The 21,226-nt window shown below is 36.1% G+C and overlaps 1 protein-coding gene across 1 annotated transcript in view; it reads right to left on the bottom strand.

Annotated features, from left to right (window-relative positions):
• Positions 1-21,226, bottom strand: part of csmd3b (CUB and Sushi multiple domains 3b) — a 514,670-nt gene that overhangs the window by 103,168 nt on the left and 390,276 nt on the right. The window contains exons 32-39 of the mRNA XM_067361816.1: positions 14,925-15,038; positions 14,240-14,335; positions 12,131-12,334; positions 8,219-8,343; positions 7,707-7,803; positions 5,525-5,629; positions 3,061-3,179; positions 2,868-2,937 (exon numbers count right to left, since the gene is read on the bottom strand). Of these exons, the coding sequence (XP_067217917.1) occupies positions 2,868-2,937; positions 3,061-3,179; positions 5,525-5,629; positions 7,707-7,803; positions 8,219-8,343; positions 12,131-12,334; positions 14,240-14,335; positions 14,925-15,038 (930 nt within the window). The remainder of the gene's footprint in view (positions 1-2,867; positions 2,938-3,060; positions 3,180-5,524; positions 5,630-7,706; positions 7,804-8,218; positions 8,344-12,130; positions 12,335-14,239; positions 14,336-14,924; positions 15,039-21,226) is intronic.

Here is a 21,226-nt window from a genome sequence, read left to right as displayed (position 1 = left end):
TGTAAATACATGGCACATATTTTATGGACAGAAGAATTTTCCTCCTGCTGTCAGGGAATATGGAATGTAGACACAGGAAACTGAGTGCGACTGAGATCATGTGATCCACTACTAGTCAACATGAAGAACAAGTAGTCATGTAACCCTTGCAGTCACATATAAGTGCTCAGAGCTCCTGTAAACCTGAAAGAAAAAAGAAAAAATCCTTGTACGTGTGATCACACTTGGCCAGTAAAACTTCTTTGAATCTGAATTACAGAAGATGGGCCTCACAATGACTTTATCAGATCCACTACAAGACAGATGTAAAGCCACAATCGGCAAGGGAAACTCCATTTACATATTACATCAACTCCCTTCAGTTCAGTTCTTTACATTTCACCTACTCTGAGAATTGAACAGTTGCTAAAGAAGAAACAAAATAGAGGAGCAGAGAAGCACTAAACAGAAATAAAAGCTATAAACACGCACTGGAATACAAAGAAATTCTGATCTGCAGCCTATTTGCTTGGCACGAAAACAAAAGCTATTGTCTGTTTTAAGAGGCACAAGGAACAGTCTGGGGATTTAAGTCATGATTCCAACAGTAATATGGAGATCACAGCTAATAGTCACGGTCTAGTTTAGGCACAGGAGAGGCTGGACAATGTTGCTGCAGTAGAAACTTCCTTCAAACTTCCTTTAAACAGGAGGCAAAGGGAATTGGGCAGGTCAAGGGACAGCCAACTCAAACATGAGCCAAAGCAATATAAAAGATAAACAGGGTGCCCTTGATCAGAGGAAAAAGACACAAACTTGGTCTCACAGAAAAGCCTGCTGGCCACACTGGATGTGCTAGAAACAGGTTGATGCAGTGAAAGGCAAAGAGACGTCTGGCACATCAGCTTGGCAGTCAAAGAGAATCTCCATCTTGCGTTCCACAAGGACCAGATGAAAAAGAGTGCATCCCCAATTCAAACATCCAAACTGGTCATTTCCCCTCTTGAGTCACTATATTTTGGTTTGCACCACTCAAAGTTCTTAGATGGGCAAAAGAGCAACTGTATTAAGAGACACCCTGGACACAGTGTTTCCCATAATTTTGTTAGAGTGTCAACATTTTTTATTACAACTGTAAATATGCATGATAATGCAACCAGTGACATCAGCTGGGGAGTGGGGATATCTGTTTGTCTGACTAGCATCAGGAGGAAGTGTTCAGGAACCAGTTTGAAAACTATGATAATAAAAATCAATTGTAATTCCACTTGTTTCCACTAGAGGCACTAAAGTGACTCCACCTTTAAAGTCAGGAATTTGCAATAGTCTTTTCTTCCCTATTGTGATGTATATCTAAGGGGTGGGGCTTGATTTCATTCTTCAGGAATTGATTGGATCATAGAAATTTGGGTGTTGCTAACTAAATGGAGGATAGGGAACATGTATTCACTATTAACTACGACTTTTCTCTCAATAAACTCCTAATTTACTGCTTATTAATAGTTAGTAAGGTACTTATTCAGTTTAGGTATTGGCTAGCCAACTTCATGTCTTTCTTTCTTTAGTCAAAAAAGAAATTAAAGTTTTTGAGGAAAACATTCCAGGATTTTCTCCATATAGTGGACTTCAACAGGGACCAATGGGTTGAAGGTCCAAATGTCAGTTTCAGTGCAGCTTCAAAGAGCTCTACATGATCCCAGATGAGGAATAAGGGTCTTATACATATATACATATACATTTTAACCACAAATGCACGTCTTGCGCTGCTTGGCGATCCACCAGGCATTGCGTAATCACGTTAGAAAGGTCACAGGTGAAGTAGGCGGAAGTACTGATCCAGAGTTTACAAAGTGAACATGCAAAGACTAAGTCAAATGGCCTTTACAAAAAAAAAAAAAAAAGTAAAACAACGATGTCGGACGATTTTGAAGTTGGAGGAGAAAATGAGATGGAGTTACGCATGACCTTTCCAACGTGATTACGTCATGCGTGGCAGATCACAGTTAAAAAAAGCATATGTTTAAATTGTTTCACTAGATAAGACTCTTATTCCTCGTCTGGGATCATGTAGAGCTCTTTGAAGCTGCACTGAAACTGACATTTGGACCTTCAACCCGTTGAACCCCAGTGAAGTCCACTATATGGAGAAAAATCCTGGAATGTTTTCCTCAAAAACTTTAATTTCTTTTTTGACTGAAGAAAGAAAGACAATGAACATCTTGGATGACATGGGGGTGAGTAAATTTTAATTCTGAAGTTAACTAATCCTTTAAAGAGACATGATGATGAAGGGTAAAATGTCAAAAAACAAACATATCTCGATCATTTTTGTTTTAAAAAAGCTTGACATTTATTCGGAAAAAGGCTTTTGCCAGTGACAAGACAAGAGTATTCACGTAAACTCAAGCTTAGAGATATCTTTGCCCTCTGAGCTGAGCAGAAAGCATTGAAAAGGAGTATTAAAAAAGTCATAGTTGTGGGAATGTGCTTGCATTCAGAATGTGTACGAGCAGCTGGGTGGTGAATTATTGAGCTGGGTATTTCAGGATTTTCAGCTTGGCTGAGGCTAAAACAGTTGAAAAATGAAGCCAAACACTGAAACATAAAGGTTCTAGTTGGCTTTCACTTTAAAAACGGCCCCATAAATAAACACCAGATAATCCATCACAATGTTCTATAGCGTGATCGAAAACTCTGCCGCACTCTGCATTTTAGGATCAGAATTAAATAAAACCTGCCGGGACAGGAGAAGCTTAAGGATGAGGCGATGAATCAAACTTCAGCTTAAACTCACATAACCCATCGTGGCGCCTCTTATTCGATTGCTGATGAAAGGGAATCTAAAACTGAGAAAAACAATCTTCACAATGAATTTAATAAGACCGTACCGAGGCAAAGAGGTACCGGATAATTCCACCTCCTCACTGGTCCAGGCATGCATGTGATATGGGCATTTCCCTAGAGAGAAACAAAACAGATCAACATTTTTGAATCAGCACTGTGCTCCCTGGAATATATACATGTATGGATGAAAAAGAAGTGATCAATGCACTATATGTTTTGAACACACATTGCCCTCACCTGTAAAGAGTATCCTTGCTCACACTGGAACATGACAACATCTCCCACCATATATCGATCCCCAACTTTAATCCCATAGGTTGGAGTCTGAGGCTCTGGACATGTATCTAGGCCAATAGCTGAACACACACACAGATCAAAACTGCTGCAGTCATCTGGTTTATAGAAAATCTCCACAGGATAGCACTGACACATACTGTTCAGAAAAGATTTCAGGTTCCTGAACTCTTAAAAGGACAGCTTTGTATTTCAGCAAGCCTGTGAGGATCTGGTGTACTGGTGTCTGAAAACATTCGGTTAGAAGGACTGTTTTCTGGCTAATTATTTTATGGATGTAAATGTGGACACCTGGCTCTGTTTTGTGTAGAACAGGTGTCTCTCTCTGGCTCAGCACCTGCAGTCATACAGATCATTTGGCTGAATCTGGTATGAAAATACGTCTGTTGGCTGGAACCACCTCTTTTTCCACTGGCATTTCCCACTTTGATTACTTGCCATAAAAAAGATGGAGGATATCTGTCCATCCATCCGTCCATCCATCCATCATCTATTTATCCATCTGTCATCCATCCATCCATCCATCCATCCATCCATCCATCCATCCATCCATCCAACCATCCATCTATTTATACATCTGTCATCCATCCGTTCATCCATCATCTATTTATCCGTCTGTCATCCATCCATTTATTTATGCATCCATCCATCCATCCATCCATGATCTATTTATCTGTGTTATCCATCCATCCATCCATCCATCCATCCATCCATCCATCCATCCATCCATCCATCCATCCATCCATCATCTATTTATCCATCCATCCACCATCTATTTAAGCATCCATCCATCCATCCATCCATCCATCCATCCATCCATCCAACCATCCATCTATTTATACATCTGTCATCCATCCATTCATCCATCATCTATTTATCCGTCTGTCATCCATCCATCTATTTATGCATCCATCCATCCATCCATCCATCCATCCATCCATCCATCTATCCATGATCTATTTATCTGTCTGTTATCCATCCATCCATCCATCCATCCATCCATCCATCCATCCATCCATCCATCCAACCATCCATCTATTTATACATCTGTCATCCATCCGTTCATCCATCATCTATTTATCCGTCTGTCATCCATCCATCTATTTATGCATCCATCCATCCATCCATCCATCCATGATCTATTTATCTGTGTTATCCATCCATCCATCCATCCATCCATCCATCCATCCATCCATCCATCCATCCAACCATCCATTCATCCATCCATCATCTATTTATCCATCCATCCACCATCTATTTAAGCATCCATCCATCCATCCATCCATCCATCCAACCATCCATCTATTTATACATCTGTCATCCATCCATCATCTATTTATCCGTCTGTCATCCATCCATCTATTTATGCATCCATCCATCCACCCATCCATCCATCCATCTATCCATGATCTATTTATCTGTCTGTTATCCATCCATCCATCCATCCATCCATCCATCCATCCATCCATCCATCCATCCATCCATCCATCCATCCATCCATCCATCATCTATTTATCCATCCATCCATCCACCATCTATTTAAGCATCAATCCATCCATCCATCCATCCATCCATCCATCCATCCATCCATCCATCCATCCATCCAGCCATCTGTTTGTCATCCATTCATCCATCATCTATTTATCCATCCATCCACCCACCATCTATTTATGCATCCATCCATCCATCCATCATCTTTTTATCCATCCATTCACCATTCATTCATCCATCCATCCATCCATCCACCCTCTATTTATGCATCCATCCATCCATCCATCCATCCATCATCTTTTTATCCATCCATTCACCATCCATCCATCAATCCATCCATCCACCCACCATCTATTTATGCATCCATCCATCAATCCATCCATGCATCCTTCCATCATCTATTTATCCATCTGTCATCCATCCATCCATTCATTTATCCATTATCTATCCATCCATCCATCCATCCATCCATCCATCCATCCATCCATCCATCCATCCATCCATCATCTATTTATCCATCCATCCACCATCTATTTATGCATCCATCCATCCATCCATCCATCTGTTTGTCATCCATCCATCCATCTGGCATCCATCTGGCATCCATCCATCCATCCACCCACCATCTTTTTATCCATCCATCCATCCATCCATCCATCCATCCATCCATCCATCCATCTTTTTATCCATCCATCCATCCATCCATCCATCCATCCATCCATCCATCCATCCATCCATCTATCCTAATTGTTACTACTACAGAAAAAAGAAAAGCAAAAGGAATTTCTCAAGAGGTCAAGGTCTAGTGTGGGGTTATAAATGCAGCACAGAAGGATGTTGGGCTTTATTTAACAGACCCGGTCATTTGAAAGGAATCAATAGAGTAATGTTGTTACACTCTGCAGTTGTGTTGTACCTGTGTATTCCAGATGGAAGCCTGCTGCTGACACACTGATGTCTGACACAAAGTTCAGGTAGAGGTTGTTAGACGTGCTATTCAGGAGCTGAGGAATGGTGGTTCCTGATAAAGGAGAAACTGCGTTATGCATGTTGAAGATTAAGAAAAGCTGTGATTTCTTTACTTTTGCACAGTCAAAATCACATCAGCTGGGGTTTAAATAAGAAACAGATAAAGTGGATTAGCAAGCAAAGACATTTAGAGCATACCGAAGACCAGATAAGACTTATTAATGGGAACATCTTTAATGTTCATGCTGTGAAGAAAAGTTCTGCTACACCTGTTAACATTTGTCTTGTGACACCACAGCCTCACTGTTTTAAATACTTCCTGCTGTACAGTTCAACTCTGAGGTCAACTTCTGAGCTGCTGGAACCATCTCAATTACTGCTCCCGCAGCGCAGCCATAAAAACCTTCACTGTCCCTGAAAGCGAGATAAAGTCACTGTTCCCAATAGGACACTCTAAACTAGTGTTTCCCATCCTCCAGGAAATGCCCAGAAACACTGTTTCAAACACTGTACACCGTGTCTTCATGACAAGAAGATCATTGAGCCATCAGGACTAAGCAATGACAAGCTGTTAGCATTAGTAAACTTCCTCTGGCCACTCTGTTTACAAACAAATGAAGTGCTGAGTGGTGAGGTGCAGTGCCCATTAGATGTGCTGCCAGAGATTGCAATTAATTAGCTAGCCAAAAACAGCATGGAGAGCCTCCTCCAAGTTTGCTGGCTCCAAAAAATTACAAACAATTTTTCAAGGTGTGACTCAATTAATAATATCAAGTTCTGGTGAGCAATCTCTGATGTTCAATTAATTTTTTTGGAAAGACTAAGAGCAAAGATCATTTTGTTTGGAAGGAGGCATTAAACCACTCCTAATGTAATATTACATTAGCTTATACAATGGGCTAGTGTGGAATATTTGATTCTGATTGGTCAATCGTGACATTGAGATATTTTTGAATGACGATCACTGCATGCAGCATAACAAACCTTATTCCTTAAGATTACATAAATTAACTGTATCTACAGCAACACTAGTTAAGTGGGTTACTTTAAATTTAGAGTGCCTTTGTTACATTGTAATTACTCATATAAGTACTGAGTACTATTAATTAACTACATGTACTTACTGTAGAGTTGCAGTTAGGGTTAGGGTTTAGTTTAGGGTTAGTTACTTGTGATTATGCATATTTTACTGTTATTACTATAGTAAGTACATTTAGTAACGTGTAACCGGCATCGTAAAATAAAGTGTTACCAAAATAAAAATAAAAATAATTTAAATAAAAAAATCAAAACATTAACTAAACAGAAAAAAATATTTTGTTTACATCCACGTCACTTGACCATTGACTGACTTCAGAGAACCGTGAACATGCGAATATGTTGTTAAATTCTTGAAATATTAACTTAAAATCTCATGTGACAAAAAAGTAGACCTACATATGTGATCAGTGCTGTCAAAATGAGTCAGAATGCGCATGTGTTAATTTCAAGCTACAGGCAAAACAATGTGAAAAATGAATTTGAGTTTTTCACAAAAATTTGTTAATTAAGCCCTCGTCTAGCGATCCCAATGCTTCAAATAGCAATTAGGCATCTAAAAGTATCTTTATTTGTACGTTTTCTAAGAAGAGTACCTTCCCTTTGACCATGAAAAATGCCATTTTTCTCTGCTCGCTTCTCCACTTGCACAAATTTGATATAGTTTTAAAGCACAGCATTCCAACTTTGTGAATGTACCAATGAAATGTAATTTTCAAACTCATGCTGATGTATACAAAATGATCTTACTCGCACTGACTGACACATCCGAAGCGTGCATAAAGGCTCAGACAGACTTCGTCTGAGAATTGACTTCGATGACTCTATTTTCAAACAGGTGTAGCTCAGTCATTTTTGTCTGATTCCAACAGATCATACATCATTTTGAATGTTTTTTTAATAGAGAATGTGAAAATAACAGTAACTAATTTTTGAAAATTTGCTCATTGTAACTCATTTTGCCAGCACAGGTCACATATATTTTTATATACTGATGAGGGTCTGTTTACAGTGAAAGATCTTTTCAGGCTAGAGATTCCAACTTCCAAAACAGGAAAAAGCATGTACTTCTCCAGTAACTCAACTCTCACCTGAATAGCTGCCCAGTCTGGGTGCATTGTTGTCTGCTCCATCATAGAAATCAAGAGAATCCCAGTTATGTTCCGTGGCAAAACTCACAACTTGGATCTGATTTATAAAGAAAGAAAATAAACGAGTAAGAAGTGGTAGAACAAAAGCACAAAGACACTGTCACTAATGTACTGAGCTCCTTTCCATCTCACATGATGAATCAGCTTCACTGATTATAATCAAGGTGATTTATTGGGATTTTTTGTATTTGGATGAGTCCACTGTAAACATGGTGTGAGATGCTATATCAACAAAATTACTGCAATTGCAAAAAAACAGGCAGGTGAAGATGCAGACTGGCTCTGAAGTTTGTAGAACTGTACTCCCCATCATTTCTAAATTAAACATTGCCTTATGCATAAGTAATTAGACATTAAGAATTCCCTTTATTGTAGTTTAAACTTTTCCATCACTGACACTTCTTGTCTGAAACATTTAATTTGAGGAACTTCAAACAAGCTCCTCCACTCACTTGGATTCCAGCTCCCTCAGGAACAGACACCTTCCACACACAGTTGAGGTTGTTATCGTAGGGCTCCGGGTAACCTGGGGACAAAATGGTCCCCTTACGCATTGTCAGTATCCCTCCACAAGGCACTGTGAAGACGGGAAAAGACAGGTAGATAAGCATTAACTTTCAGTGTGGCGTAAATCGAAGGAATTCATCAGCCTCGGTACAAAAGAGAAGCATCTTCTGATGAGTAATCAAAGCTAACAGTAAGCTGTATGATTACTCACTATATGCTTTCCTGCCTTTAAAAATATACTTGTTTTTTTAGACAGATACTGAGTAGGTGTTGCTATGCTCCTGTAATCAGCATCCAACTAGGTTTTCCATTTAGTTAAACTGTAAAAAAAACTTTAATGAAATGAAAAATGCTATACAGACATTGATGTGGAGCAATGGAAAAGATGATTATAATATATACGCATATGATTTCTCAGCCTATTATGCCCTTTTGAGTCTTGATTTGTTTTTGGGCTCCACTAAAAAAGTTTTCATGCTTGAATGTTTAAAAACGTATTTATTTTGCACATATTCTCCATTGTTGCAGCTCCTCTCTTCCCAGTCTGTCAGTAACACTCTGTTTAGTTCCTGTCTCTATGAAGCCCCTCCTTCTGAAAAGCACAATGTGCTCTGATTGGTCAGCTGGATCAGTGTGTTGTGCTTTGAGTGTGTTTGGAATAACATGAGGATACATAAATGATGGAATAATTTAAATTTTTGGGTGAACCATTCTCCTTGCTGCATTTTATCTGCACTACAGTATATATGACAGTCTTTCAATTTCGCTGCATTTAAAAAGCACACTGTATCAAAGAAACATCAGGAATGAATGTGTAACATGTCATCTTTCTCCCACAGGAGAAGCCTGGTTAAGCAGTTTTCTCCTGTTTGCTGAAGTCCTGCCAGCTATTGTCTAGCAGCACTAGAAGCCACTGACTGGATCTGTCAATAACAAAGCACAGGCTGCTATCTGACTCTGGCAGGGCAGAACTGTCTTTGTTATCCTATGCTTAGGTAAGATGCTATCTGTCAAGGACAAGCGGATAATCTAGAGGTCAAAGCCAATCACTTTGTTTAAACAGTTACGAGCGGGTAGGGACATCCTGATTGATGTCCGACGTTGCAGAAAGGGAGCGGGATAGAAAGTGAGGAAAAACGGGGAGGCCATATATGGAGCAGGGCTCAAAATATCTGTGTCAGATTCTTCAATTATTAACCAAATTCACTTCCCAGCAATTTTGGGGTCATTCATTTTTAACCAGTGATATATAGAATGCAGCGTGTGCTCAGGTAATTGTGAAATATCACAGATCCCTGACCTTTCAGTCAGAGCACACGGAGATGAGCAGGGAAATGACACGATAAAGCACATGCCTGTCATGCGCAACATTACTGTATTCCCATATTTTATCAGTGGTTGTAACATATAGGCGTGCCTCTGCAAAAATAAGAAAGAAAAAACAATATGATGAAATATGTTTTTTTTTTTTGGAGTAATATTAATAATGAGACCAGCTTGTTGAATGCAGTGAATCTGAGGGGGGTAAAATAGAGGCGAAAATTTAAACACAAAAAGAAATTACTAAAAAAACACTTAGCTGTCAAATTAAAGGTGGACCCCCATGAGTTTTGACTAACGGTGTAATAATGTAACTAATATTAATAATATCGAAACAGCATGTAGCAACAAGTAAAAGACACACAAAAATTAGTTTATTATTGTATAGAAACATTTGAGAAAAAAAGGTTAACTTAAAATTTAGATGGATGCATAAATATAAATATTTCAAATAAATGCTGTTCTTTTGAACTTTCTATTTATCAAAGAATCCTAAAAAAATATCAGGTTTCCTCAAAAATATGATTTCAGCATTGATAATAATAATAAATGTTTCTTCTGATAAATGAGCAGCAAATCAGCATGTTAGAATGATTTCTGAAGGATCATGTGACACTGAAGACTGGAGTAATGATGCTGAAAATTCAGCTTTGATCACACACTGTAAAAAATGACTGTGATTTTAACAGTAAAAGACTGTAAAAATGCTGCAGTGAAAAACTGTCAGTTGGTTTACAGAAAGTTTGGAAGTGAAAAATAACAATTAATTGTAAAAATGTACAGTGAAAAAACGTAAATTGACATTCCCACAATTCCCTGCATGACACTTCACATTTGATATATTTTCGTTGAAATAACTCTGTTTCTTCTTAGTTTTTCTCATTTTTTTCTAATCAGTTATGTACATTAGGGTTTTATGTTATATCTAATGTTGTTAAATTAATGTTTATTGCATTTTTAAAATTTCATGCATGTTACCATGATGGTGTTTAGTGTGTGTGTGAATGACACTGTGTGCACCTTCTATATGTTAGTGTTGTCCTTCTCAGCTTGTGGAAAATCTGCTTGTGATGAACTCTGATTCATCATGTGACTCTTATCACCACTGTGTTTGGTGACTGTCAGTGTATTATAAAGGTACAAAACAGATATTAGTACTTCATTAGGTTGGTAAATTAACATTATATCGGTTAATAAAATACGTTATTTTACCGTAAATTTAACAATTTTTTTTTTTTACGTTGCTACTGTATTTTTTACGGTAAAGTTCTGGCAACCACAGCTGCCGTTTTTTTACTGTAAATTTAACTGGGATTTTTTTTTTACAGTGCAGGAATAAATTACAGTTTAAAATATATTCAAATATACACCAAAATAATAAACATTTTTTACTGATTTTTATTTATTATTATTATTTTTTAATCAAATAAATCAGCCTTGTTGAGCAGAAGAGACTTCTTTCAAAAGCATTAAAACATCTTTATAATCTGCAAACGTTTTAACGATAACATCACAATAGTTCCCTAATAATAAAACATTAAATTGTCAAATATCATATTACATAAAGTTATATATATATATATATATATATACAGTACCGATCAAAAGTTTGGAAACATTACTATTTTTAATTTTTTTTTGAAAGAGGTCTCTTATGCTCATCAAGCCTGCTGTTATTTGATAAAAAATACAGAAAAAACAGTAATATTATGAAATGTTATTACAATTTAAAATAATCGTTTTATATTTTAATATACTTTAAAAATATAATTTATTTCTGTGATGCAAAGCTGAATTTTCAGTATCATTACTCCAGTCTTCAGTGTCACATGATCCTTCAGAAATCAGTCTAATATGCTAATCTATCTATCTATCTATCTATCTATCTATCTATCTATCTATCTATCTATCTATCTATCTATCTATCTATCTATCTATCTATCTATCTATCTATCTATCTATCTATCTATCTATCTATCTATCTATCTATCTATCTATCTATCTATCTATCTATCTATCTATCTGTCTGTCTGTCTGTCTGTCTGTCTGTCTGTCTGTCTGTCTGTCTGACTGAAAACACAATTCTTGATTTCTTTTCAACCTAAATATGAGAGGAAAAACATAATAGTCAACTGCTTAGGAGAAAATCAATAGCAAGACAGAAAGAGAGATAGAGACATTAACAAGCGAAAGAAAGAGTGGCGGCTTGTTAAAATCAGACCTCTTACTCTGCTAAACACCTCTCTAAACTTGAGTAAACAGCTGAAGAGGTGTCTGCTTGTATCATGATATTTGGCTTTCACAGGGTCTGTCTGCGAGTCTCAGCCTGTTTCCCTGTACTAACTCAAACAAAATCTGCCTAATTAACTCTGCTCACCTAAAAGATACTCGCTGTCACATTCTGCACTTCGGCTTGTGTTTGCTTCGATGTGATGTATCATTCAGCTAACTATGCTTGGTTACACAACCTATCTGTGAAGACAAAAGGCCACATTGATTGTGCGTCACTCCGAGGGGCTGACGAGGTTTGAACTTACCGACGCAAGTGGGCAACGTGTCGTTCCACTGAGCCAGAGCATCAGGGACGGTTTCACAGTGAATGGCAGAGGAGCCGTGGAGCGTGTAGCCTGGGTTACACTCAAACATCACTGACGCGCCCACGGCGAAATTGTTGCCAATGCGTTTGCCGAAGCGAGGCTCTGGAACAGAGCTGCACTGCGTGGCGCTGGTCCTTGGTACAGCTGTGACAGGATTGTACAAGAGAAATGTGCCAACTTAGAGAGTTTTACCTCACAAAGGACATGTATTCATACTAGAGCTGCTTAATAACAGTGCATTACAAATGCATTAAATAATGCGATATTCGATATACAGTATGATAATGCTTTAAGTATGTATTACAAACACTAACAAAATACAAATACAATACAAATGAAATAAACAGTTTTTCAGGTAGGCCTATTCAAGAAACAACACAGAAACGGTATAATCAAATGTAAAAGTAAAACACTGCATAGTCTTCACATTAATTACATTTACATTGATTCATATTAAAGTGACAGAAGCTATTCAGTCAAGAGCCGTGAGTGATTTTCTCTTTTTCTTTTGACAGACAGCAGCAGGGTTACTGTATTAAGCTACTGTCACTTTAAGACCTAATGCATGGATCCTATTGAGACATCCATTTTCTTTCTGAACTGTTTACGTTCACTTAAGGCAGAAGAAGAGAACTGAATTCGTTTTGTTCACATTTTATTTAGAATGATGTCGCAGCTAGCATGAGATCTCTACACAGAAGCTATGTGTGCTCGTAGCTCCGCCCACAGACACGCCTCCAGGATCTCTGCTTTTTTTGAAAAGACTCGGTTTAGAGTATCTATCTTTTATAAATATTATAAAACTAAAAACTTTTCTGAGATCTGAAGGATGCATAATCTTGAGTACATTAACATGAGATTGGCAGAAGCTGTGTGTGATACCACCCCTTTAATGAAATGACCTTGACTGTGCAATACTTTTATCAAAAATAAATAACCGTGACTCTGTTAGAGACCTCTACACATCTTTATTTAAAAAAAACTTTTTTTTTTTTTGAAATTATCTTACTGTAAGTGGAACAAACACAACTTCAAAATGTCAGGCCTTGACCTACTAACAAATTCAGGATTCAATAGGTTTCCTTTGCTTGTAACATTGAAGATATCTTGTTAAATACCAATATAAATCATAAATCAACAAGGCATCTTAAATGCCAATAAATACTAAATCTAAAAGTGGAGAATATAATAATTCATCTGGAAGAGTCTAAGTTTTGGACTTGTTATTCAGTTGAGTCAGTTTGATTGACTCCCAAAGTACCAAAATAAAGATGTGTGGGAGAAATGCTTTAGAACACATGGTCTTTATATTTCAAGGTCCAGAGTGGCTCTTTAAAGATATTAAAACAATGTGAAGCTATGTAAAGCTTCATACAAAGATTTGAAACATTTGCTCAGGTAAGCAGCAGGTCCACTAACAGTGATGGCTTACTGTTTCAGTGGCCTTGTATCTTTGTATCCAACATTCATTTCATTATATGTATTTTATTAGTGAAATAAAAAAGGAAAAACTCTTTTAGATTGAAAAATGCACTGGCTCAGTCAAAGCACATTCAAAAAAAGTTGGTGTTTAGCTTTTGCTACAACTGAAATGCTAAAAACATTATTCCTGGTGTGCTTTGAAAAGAAGACAATAAATGTTATTTAGAATACAGATTCCAGTTATTTTGTGTTGACAATAACTATATAAAGTGGTATGTACCAGGGATATTATCATAAGACTAAAACTATTAAAAACATTTCTATTAAGTGAAATAAAGCTGAAGTAGAATAAACTGAAGTAAGTTTAAATTGAAGCATTAAAATTATTAACTGGAAATGTAAATTAAAAATGAAATAAAAATAAATTACACCTAAATAGCTAAAAACAAATAAAAGGACAAAAGCGCAATGAAATGAGTAAAATTTAATTACATTTATCATTGTATATTTTGAAAAATAGATATAGATATACTGACCAGCGTTACATATTCTTAATAGCCTTGATGTTATACAAATAGAATAAATGATAATATATATATATATTTTTTGATAGAGCTGAAAACTGACCTTGGTACACAAAATGAAAGCCTTTGGCAGTTTCTGGTCCAACTGTAGTAAACTTGATAGTTATTTGATTTCCTGTACTCAAGGGCAACGACTCTCCTGGAAAACAGACAGAGTAAACATATCATAAAATTGCATTTCAGAGATCTGTAAACATCAAAAATCACTGCACTGGGCATCATTTTTGCTTCTTTTGGCTTCAAAAGACTTCTGATAGAGAAGTTTATCTGCAGAGGGGAAATGCCTGAATAGAAGATCTCTTTTTTTTTAAACTCCCATGTGGCTGAATAAATGGCAATAACCTGCACCTTTCAGCTAAAAAGCCACTGACGGATGACTCCATTTACTACAGGATGGTCCAAATGATGTGATGAACGCAAATTATGAGATAAACACACAGAATTTAACAGAGTGACAGCTATTTTACTATCTTCTATCTTCTTATATTGATGGGGTTTGTTTAGTATTGTTCTGAATATATTCAGTATGTTGAAGCTATGCAATAGATATCAAAGAACTCAATGCAGTCCTAAAGCACAGAAAATGCCAGACCTCTTTCTTGTTTTGCAATAACAGCATCACATCAGAACATTTTAAGTACCCATCAGTGGCTTGAGATGAATAATGGTCGCACATCCAATTTTGAGTACAGGAAGTGCACAGATAGGACATCATGTTTGAGCTTTACCTGAGTGAGACCCAGAGAGAGAAGACAGCAGAGAGGACTGTTGCGTCGGCCCATCGTAAATGTCCACAACATCATTCAGTGACGTCTGGAACAGGACAAACTGTCCGAATAGAACTGAGGGGGAGAAAAAACAAGCAAAAGTGTCAAAATGTTCAATAAAACATTGATACAGTCTTGATTTCTGACCGTTATATATACACACACACATATATTCCCACACTACAGGGCTTTTGAATGCTTGAATCTGATTGGTTGATGAATGTTCTAAGACAGGGTGTGTCCAAACTTGGTCCTGGAGGGCCACTGTCCTGCAGAATTTTGCTCCAACTTGGCTCAACAAACCTGCCTGGAGGTTTCTAGTATGCCTAATTAGATCCTGATTAGCTGGTTCAGAAGTGTTTAATTGGCGTTGGAGTTAAACTCTGCAGGACAGTAGCCCTCCAGGACCAAGTTTGGAGACCCTTGTTCTAAGGTGTGCAATTGTTTTCAGGGAAACACATGGCTAAAGTAGTCCCAGGCAGGTCTTGACCGCATTACAGTTCGATATCACTTCGCCAAATGATTTCATTTATTTCAAAGGTCCTTACAGCCGAAAACAGCAAAAGAAACAAAACCCACAATGCACTGAGCAAGCAAATAAATATGATAAACAATAGGATAAAAATGTTTTTATCAGCAGATGGCGCTCTAGGCTATTTTTTAACTGCATGCTCAAATGCTCACGAAGAAGAGCACTTCGGCTGAGTCTGAGAATGTACTTGCACCTCAGAATGCTTTTATGATGCGAAATTAATGTAAACAGCAATAACAAACAAATTATATATATATATCAGGGTTACTATCATTAACTAAAACTATTAAAAATGTTTATGTTAATTGAAATTAGTTGAAAAACTTAAACTACTGTAAATGAAATTAGAAATGTTGTCGAAAATGTTGCTGAAATAGGCTTAAGTTGAAGCACTAAAATTATTAACTTAAAAAACAAAAAAAAACAAAACTAAACTAAAACTGATATAAAAATACATTAAATCTAAATAGCAATATTTAAAAAAAAAAACTACTGAAATGAAATAAGCACATAAAATTGCTCAAATTAAACTAAAAATAACATTATTAATTAAACTAAAAAATAAGTATAAAAGTTAATTCAAGATATTAAGAAAACTAATATATAATAAAACTAAAAACTAAAATAACACTATGATATACACTGCATTTTCACATCATCTAATGCTACTTAAAAACTATGATAATTTAATAACGCTGTTAAATTTTAAATCTATAGCAGATCTTAAAATGAATGTCACACTGTTCATTATAATGTTATGATGGCCAGATGTACTTGTAGCATTTAAAATTGTCTTATTTTAAATTCATTTAGGCAAAATATATATATATATATATTTTTAACTTGACCATTTATCAGCCATAATGTACACCAAAGTGACCTCTCAAAGTCAGATCTGGAAGCTTTACAAGCAGCAAATGTATCATGAAAGGTTTCTGCATGTATTACTCATTTACTTCACACACATTTAAATTCCCAATTAGAATCCACTAAGTACTTGTACGCAAATACATGACGCAGAATCATTTGTCTTCAATGCATCTGTGCATTTTACACCAGCAAGAGCTCTCGGAGGTAATAAGGCTGTGTGTTTATTTAAAACTTTAAAATTGGCTATCATGCTGTAACATCTCGCTGCATCACGAGTGCTACTGTGCGTTGGTTTTGTCCTCCGCTGGGTGCACTTGTTACAGACTCGTTTGCCGTCCAATGCTTTGATGTTTCCACCATTAGGAGAAAATCATTAGTATGCTACTCATCATCATTACATCAAATCCCTACCCTATATCTTAAAGATTAGAGAAGATTCAACAAAACATTGTACGACGAACAAAACTTGGGGAAAAAGTTGTATGCGTATTGATTCTGCTGACCTCATTGGCATCGCTCTCTTGTTTCCATGGTGAAATTAATAAAAAAAAGGCTTTAAATATAGAAAGCAAGCATCAAAATGCAGTTCTCAGGATTGGATGAAATTAGTTCTTGGCTGTAAATCCATGATATAAATGTACAGATATAAAGGAAATGACTTTATTCTTTAGCTCAAAGGGCTCAGACTACATCCTTAACCGTGTCTTTGAAATTTGGCACAGATTCCAGTGATTCAGCAGAGCTCTGAGGATCGATGGAGCGCCTCATACGCTCGGCATAGCCACTGTGTGATTAAACAGTTCTCTGCTCGGCAATACAAGCGTGTAATCAAACTCTTGCAGAAACCAATTTTGGAAAAATGATTTATTTGTCATTTGAGGTAAACAAAGAGCTTGATTACCTGGACCTGATTGGCTTTATTGGCATTGCATGCGGCGGCACCTGCTGCACAGCTCTGGACAACAAATGACATTTTTCACCGGTTTGATTTCACTGACTAACATCATAAACAAGGTGATATTGGTCAGTAAAATCACACACTGAAATAATTGGAAAACTTTGGTTTAATTTACATTTACTAGACTTCTATGTCTGTCATTTATGGTTCATGAATGACTTCCATTGGCACAGTAAGACAAAAACCAAGACAAAAACTGAGTACAAAAGTTAGGAAACTCTGTGAAAAATAGGATTCTATAGAGAACTCTAGGGTTCTTGACCCAATTTTAAATAACCTTTTATGTCAAAAAGGTTGTATATAAGGAGAATAGGAGGTGGTATAAGGAGAAATGTCTTAAATGATTGCGTTTCATGTTTAATGGGTTATTTCAATTTTTTTTCTACTAATAAAGTATATTTACGAGTTGTTTAATTAATAACATTTAATAAAAAAAAAAATGAATTAAAACAAAATTAATTAATTAAGGCAAAACACCCCATGTGAATAGGGTAAAAAAAAAATATATCACCATACTTCACGTTGATTGATTACATTATGAATTGTAAACTTTTTTTTGTATTACAAGTTTTCTGAAATGTTATGTTTTAATATGCAAATAAGGCATTATCTATTTAAATATGCACTCATTTACATACATTTCTAGAACAAAAAACTGAATACTGAATAAAGCCAGGTTCAAAATTCTTTTTTTTTATGGTAACACTTTATTTTAAAGTGACAGTTACAAGTTGCTACATGTACTTACTATAGTAACAGAACAAACAGTAAATTATACCTAATTACAAGAAACTAACCTTAAACCAAACTCAAACCCTTAACCTAACTCTATAGTAAGTGCATGTAGTTAATTAATATTACTCGGTACTTATCTGAGTAAGTACAATGTATCTATGCCACCTTAAAATAAAGTGTAACTCTTTTTATTACTCAGAAAATACTGTCAACAGCCAGAATATCACCATTTTTTTTAAAGGAATAAAATATTGTATAAAATTACTCAAATTATATATGAACAACCTCTTAGTAAAAACCTTCAGAATATAGATAGGAATAAAACTGTAAAGTCTGGTGTATGCAAAGCTGCTGAAGTGGAGATTTCTCCAAAAAACAAAACAAACCAAAAAACAAATTTTGAGAAAACGCCTTTAAAAATATGTTCTGTAATTGAAATCTACAGACGCAAATAGATAAAGTGCTCTAAAAGTATATTTTGTGTGTTTCATTTCCACTAGTCTGAAAAAACAAACACTTAATGAAAAACCCAAAAGTCCAAAATCTCAAAATTGACCGATGCATGAAAAAGCAGCCTTAAAACTAAATCCATAAAATGGTCAATATGAAGTGGTTCTATTTATGAAGTGCCTGACAGAACCCTTTACAGTTCAATTTAGAACCTTTTCTTCTTAAGGCCAATTCACACTGCAATGACCAATGTCAACAGACACCAGATTACAGTAAGTCACTTCTCAGACATTCCAAGACCCGATAAACACTGATTCAACATGTTCAATCGGCAAAAACGAGAGCTGAGCAACATCGACAGGGGTAACGCTGATCCGACAAAGCCCAATGAATGTTGCTGTCTGTCAGTGCAGTATGAACAGGTCTTACAGACCATGACACACCAAGCCAAAGTAAAAGACTTGCATTGGCTGTGTCTCTGCCAAAAAGCTGTGCTTGAACACACCAGCAGGACTACAAGCAACTCGCGCGAGTTCTGCACGACCAGTCGGTGCTAAACGACAGCCCGACAGTCGGCTTGGGGTTTTAGGGCCTTTAGAGTGTCAAATAGATGTCAGCTGCCTATGTAGGCAGTCTTCAGCATTTGGAACCCAGCTATAGCATGCATTGTGGGAACTTATGAAATTAGGCTGTTACTGAAAGTGGCTGCAAACTCTGGAAAATGAATCACGGCTCATCAAGTCTGCTGCCAGCTTGCGTGCTGGGAGTAGTCTCGTCCCCTATGCCTTTGATAAGAACAATAGAAGGGAAGATAGTGGCGGTCCTCAATCCATTATTCTTGAGTTTCCCATCTCCAAGGCTTTAGCGATGCCAAGACAATTACCACTTCATGTCAGAAAACAATTGTGCCCGTTAAGGTTTCGCTCGCATGCACCAAACAAAATGGGGCAATGAGAGAAAACAAATCAATTTGGAAGGGGAAAAAAAACATGAAATGATATTGTGCCAGTTTACATTTTTTTTTTATTCATTTATTTTAGAATGTGAATCTCAACAAAAGAGGGATCTCTTTACGCATGCTTTTACGCACATATTAATAATGTACAAGGCTTAAGTAGTACACGACTGTAATCATATTCAACCCATTATAATTACACTAGGGCAAGGGAAAGTTTTAAAGATGAAGACAGGGTGACAACTTCATCAGGGACTGCTTTTGTATAGTGAAGCTTAGAGAAATTTGGCTTAAAATGCACTGTTCTGGGACTAAATGTATTGATGTAATATTCATATAACATTAAAATGTAATGTCAAATGTATCCAAATGCATTTAAATAAATTATATATATATATATATATATATATATATATATATATATATATATATATATATATATATATATATATATATATATATATATATATATAAAATAAAATGCATGTCAAGTGTAACAGAATGTGTTTGTAAAGTGCATTTTAGTAATAGTTCAGCTCAAAATAAGTAATGTATTAATGTATTTAAGATGTCAGACTTTAGAAAATGACATACTTAAGTGCTACTCGATGCATTTAGGAAACTGATTCAGTATCTTATAAATGCAATGCAGTTGCAATCGATTGTTTTTAAAATAACATTAAAAAGGGTACATTTTCAAATATTAAGTTAAGAACCTAAAAAGAGCAGTTATGAAAACTATCTGTCAAAAGAAGATATGTTATGTAAATTCACTTAATTTAGATTTTTCCCCTGCAGAAAACAAGACCTAATATCTTGCTTCTCAAGTAAATGTATCTTAATTTAAGAATTAAGTTGAGATATTCGTATATAAAAAATATTTTGTTTTTGCACTGTACACTTAAAAGTCTAGGTGTCACTGGAAGGAAATCCAGATTACATTTACAGACAGCTGAGAAAGATGGTTCAGGAGTCAGAGTTTAGTAATTCCTGACACATGCTGTAGCTCATCCTCGGCTTCTTGATGCCATTCCTTACACTTCCCTTTGCTTCCCTGTAGCCTTTTTTGAGAAGTGCCATTTGAAGCTGGATGTGTGCATGACATGTAAGCAGCGCTTGGACTGAAGCAAAGGCCTGTGTGTCTCTGCGACACTTTGACAGGGAACAAAATAAAAGAATCCTCAAAAAAACAATTCTGATAAAGATAAAACGAGAGGATGCATGAATCAATATTCACAGCTCTGATGGTTTACACACTCCTCCAGCTGTCCTCTCACAAACAGAATACTAATTGGGCAGAATTCTATTTATAGTATTGGCACTTTCGACTAATAGGGTACACTTCGTGTCCCATCCCTCACTTTAAAAGCATTAGATGCACAAACCCCATTTTGTGTTGAGAAAACTGTTAGATACACAACCTTTTAAAAGCCTGGGGTCAGTAAGATTTTACATAGTTACAAAAAACCTCCATCGCAAATAAATGCTATTCTTTTAAACTTTCATTTGATCAAAGAATATTGTATTCAACAGTGATAATAATCATAAATGTTTCTTGAGCATCAAATCAGCATATTAGAACGATTACTGAAGGATCATGTGACACTGAAGACTGCTGAAAATTCAGCTTTTAATCACAGGAATAAATTACATTTGACAATATATTCACATAGAAAACAGTTGTTTTAAATTGTAATAATATTTAAAAAATATTACTGTTTGTACTGTATTTTTTGTTTAAATAAGCAGAGGGTTCTTTCAAA

The sequence above is a fragment of the Chanodichthys erythropterus genome, chromosome 15 (genome assembly GCF_024489055.1).
Source record: "Chanodichthys erythropterus isolate Z2021 chromosome 15, ASM2448905v1, whole genome shotgun sequence".
Lineage (NCBI taxonomy): Eukaryota > Metazoa > Chordata > Actinopteri > Cypriniformes > Xenocyprididae > Chanodichthys > Chanodichthys erythropterus.
This window is presented reverse-complemented; position numbering and strand designations above follow the sequence as displayed.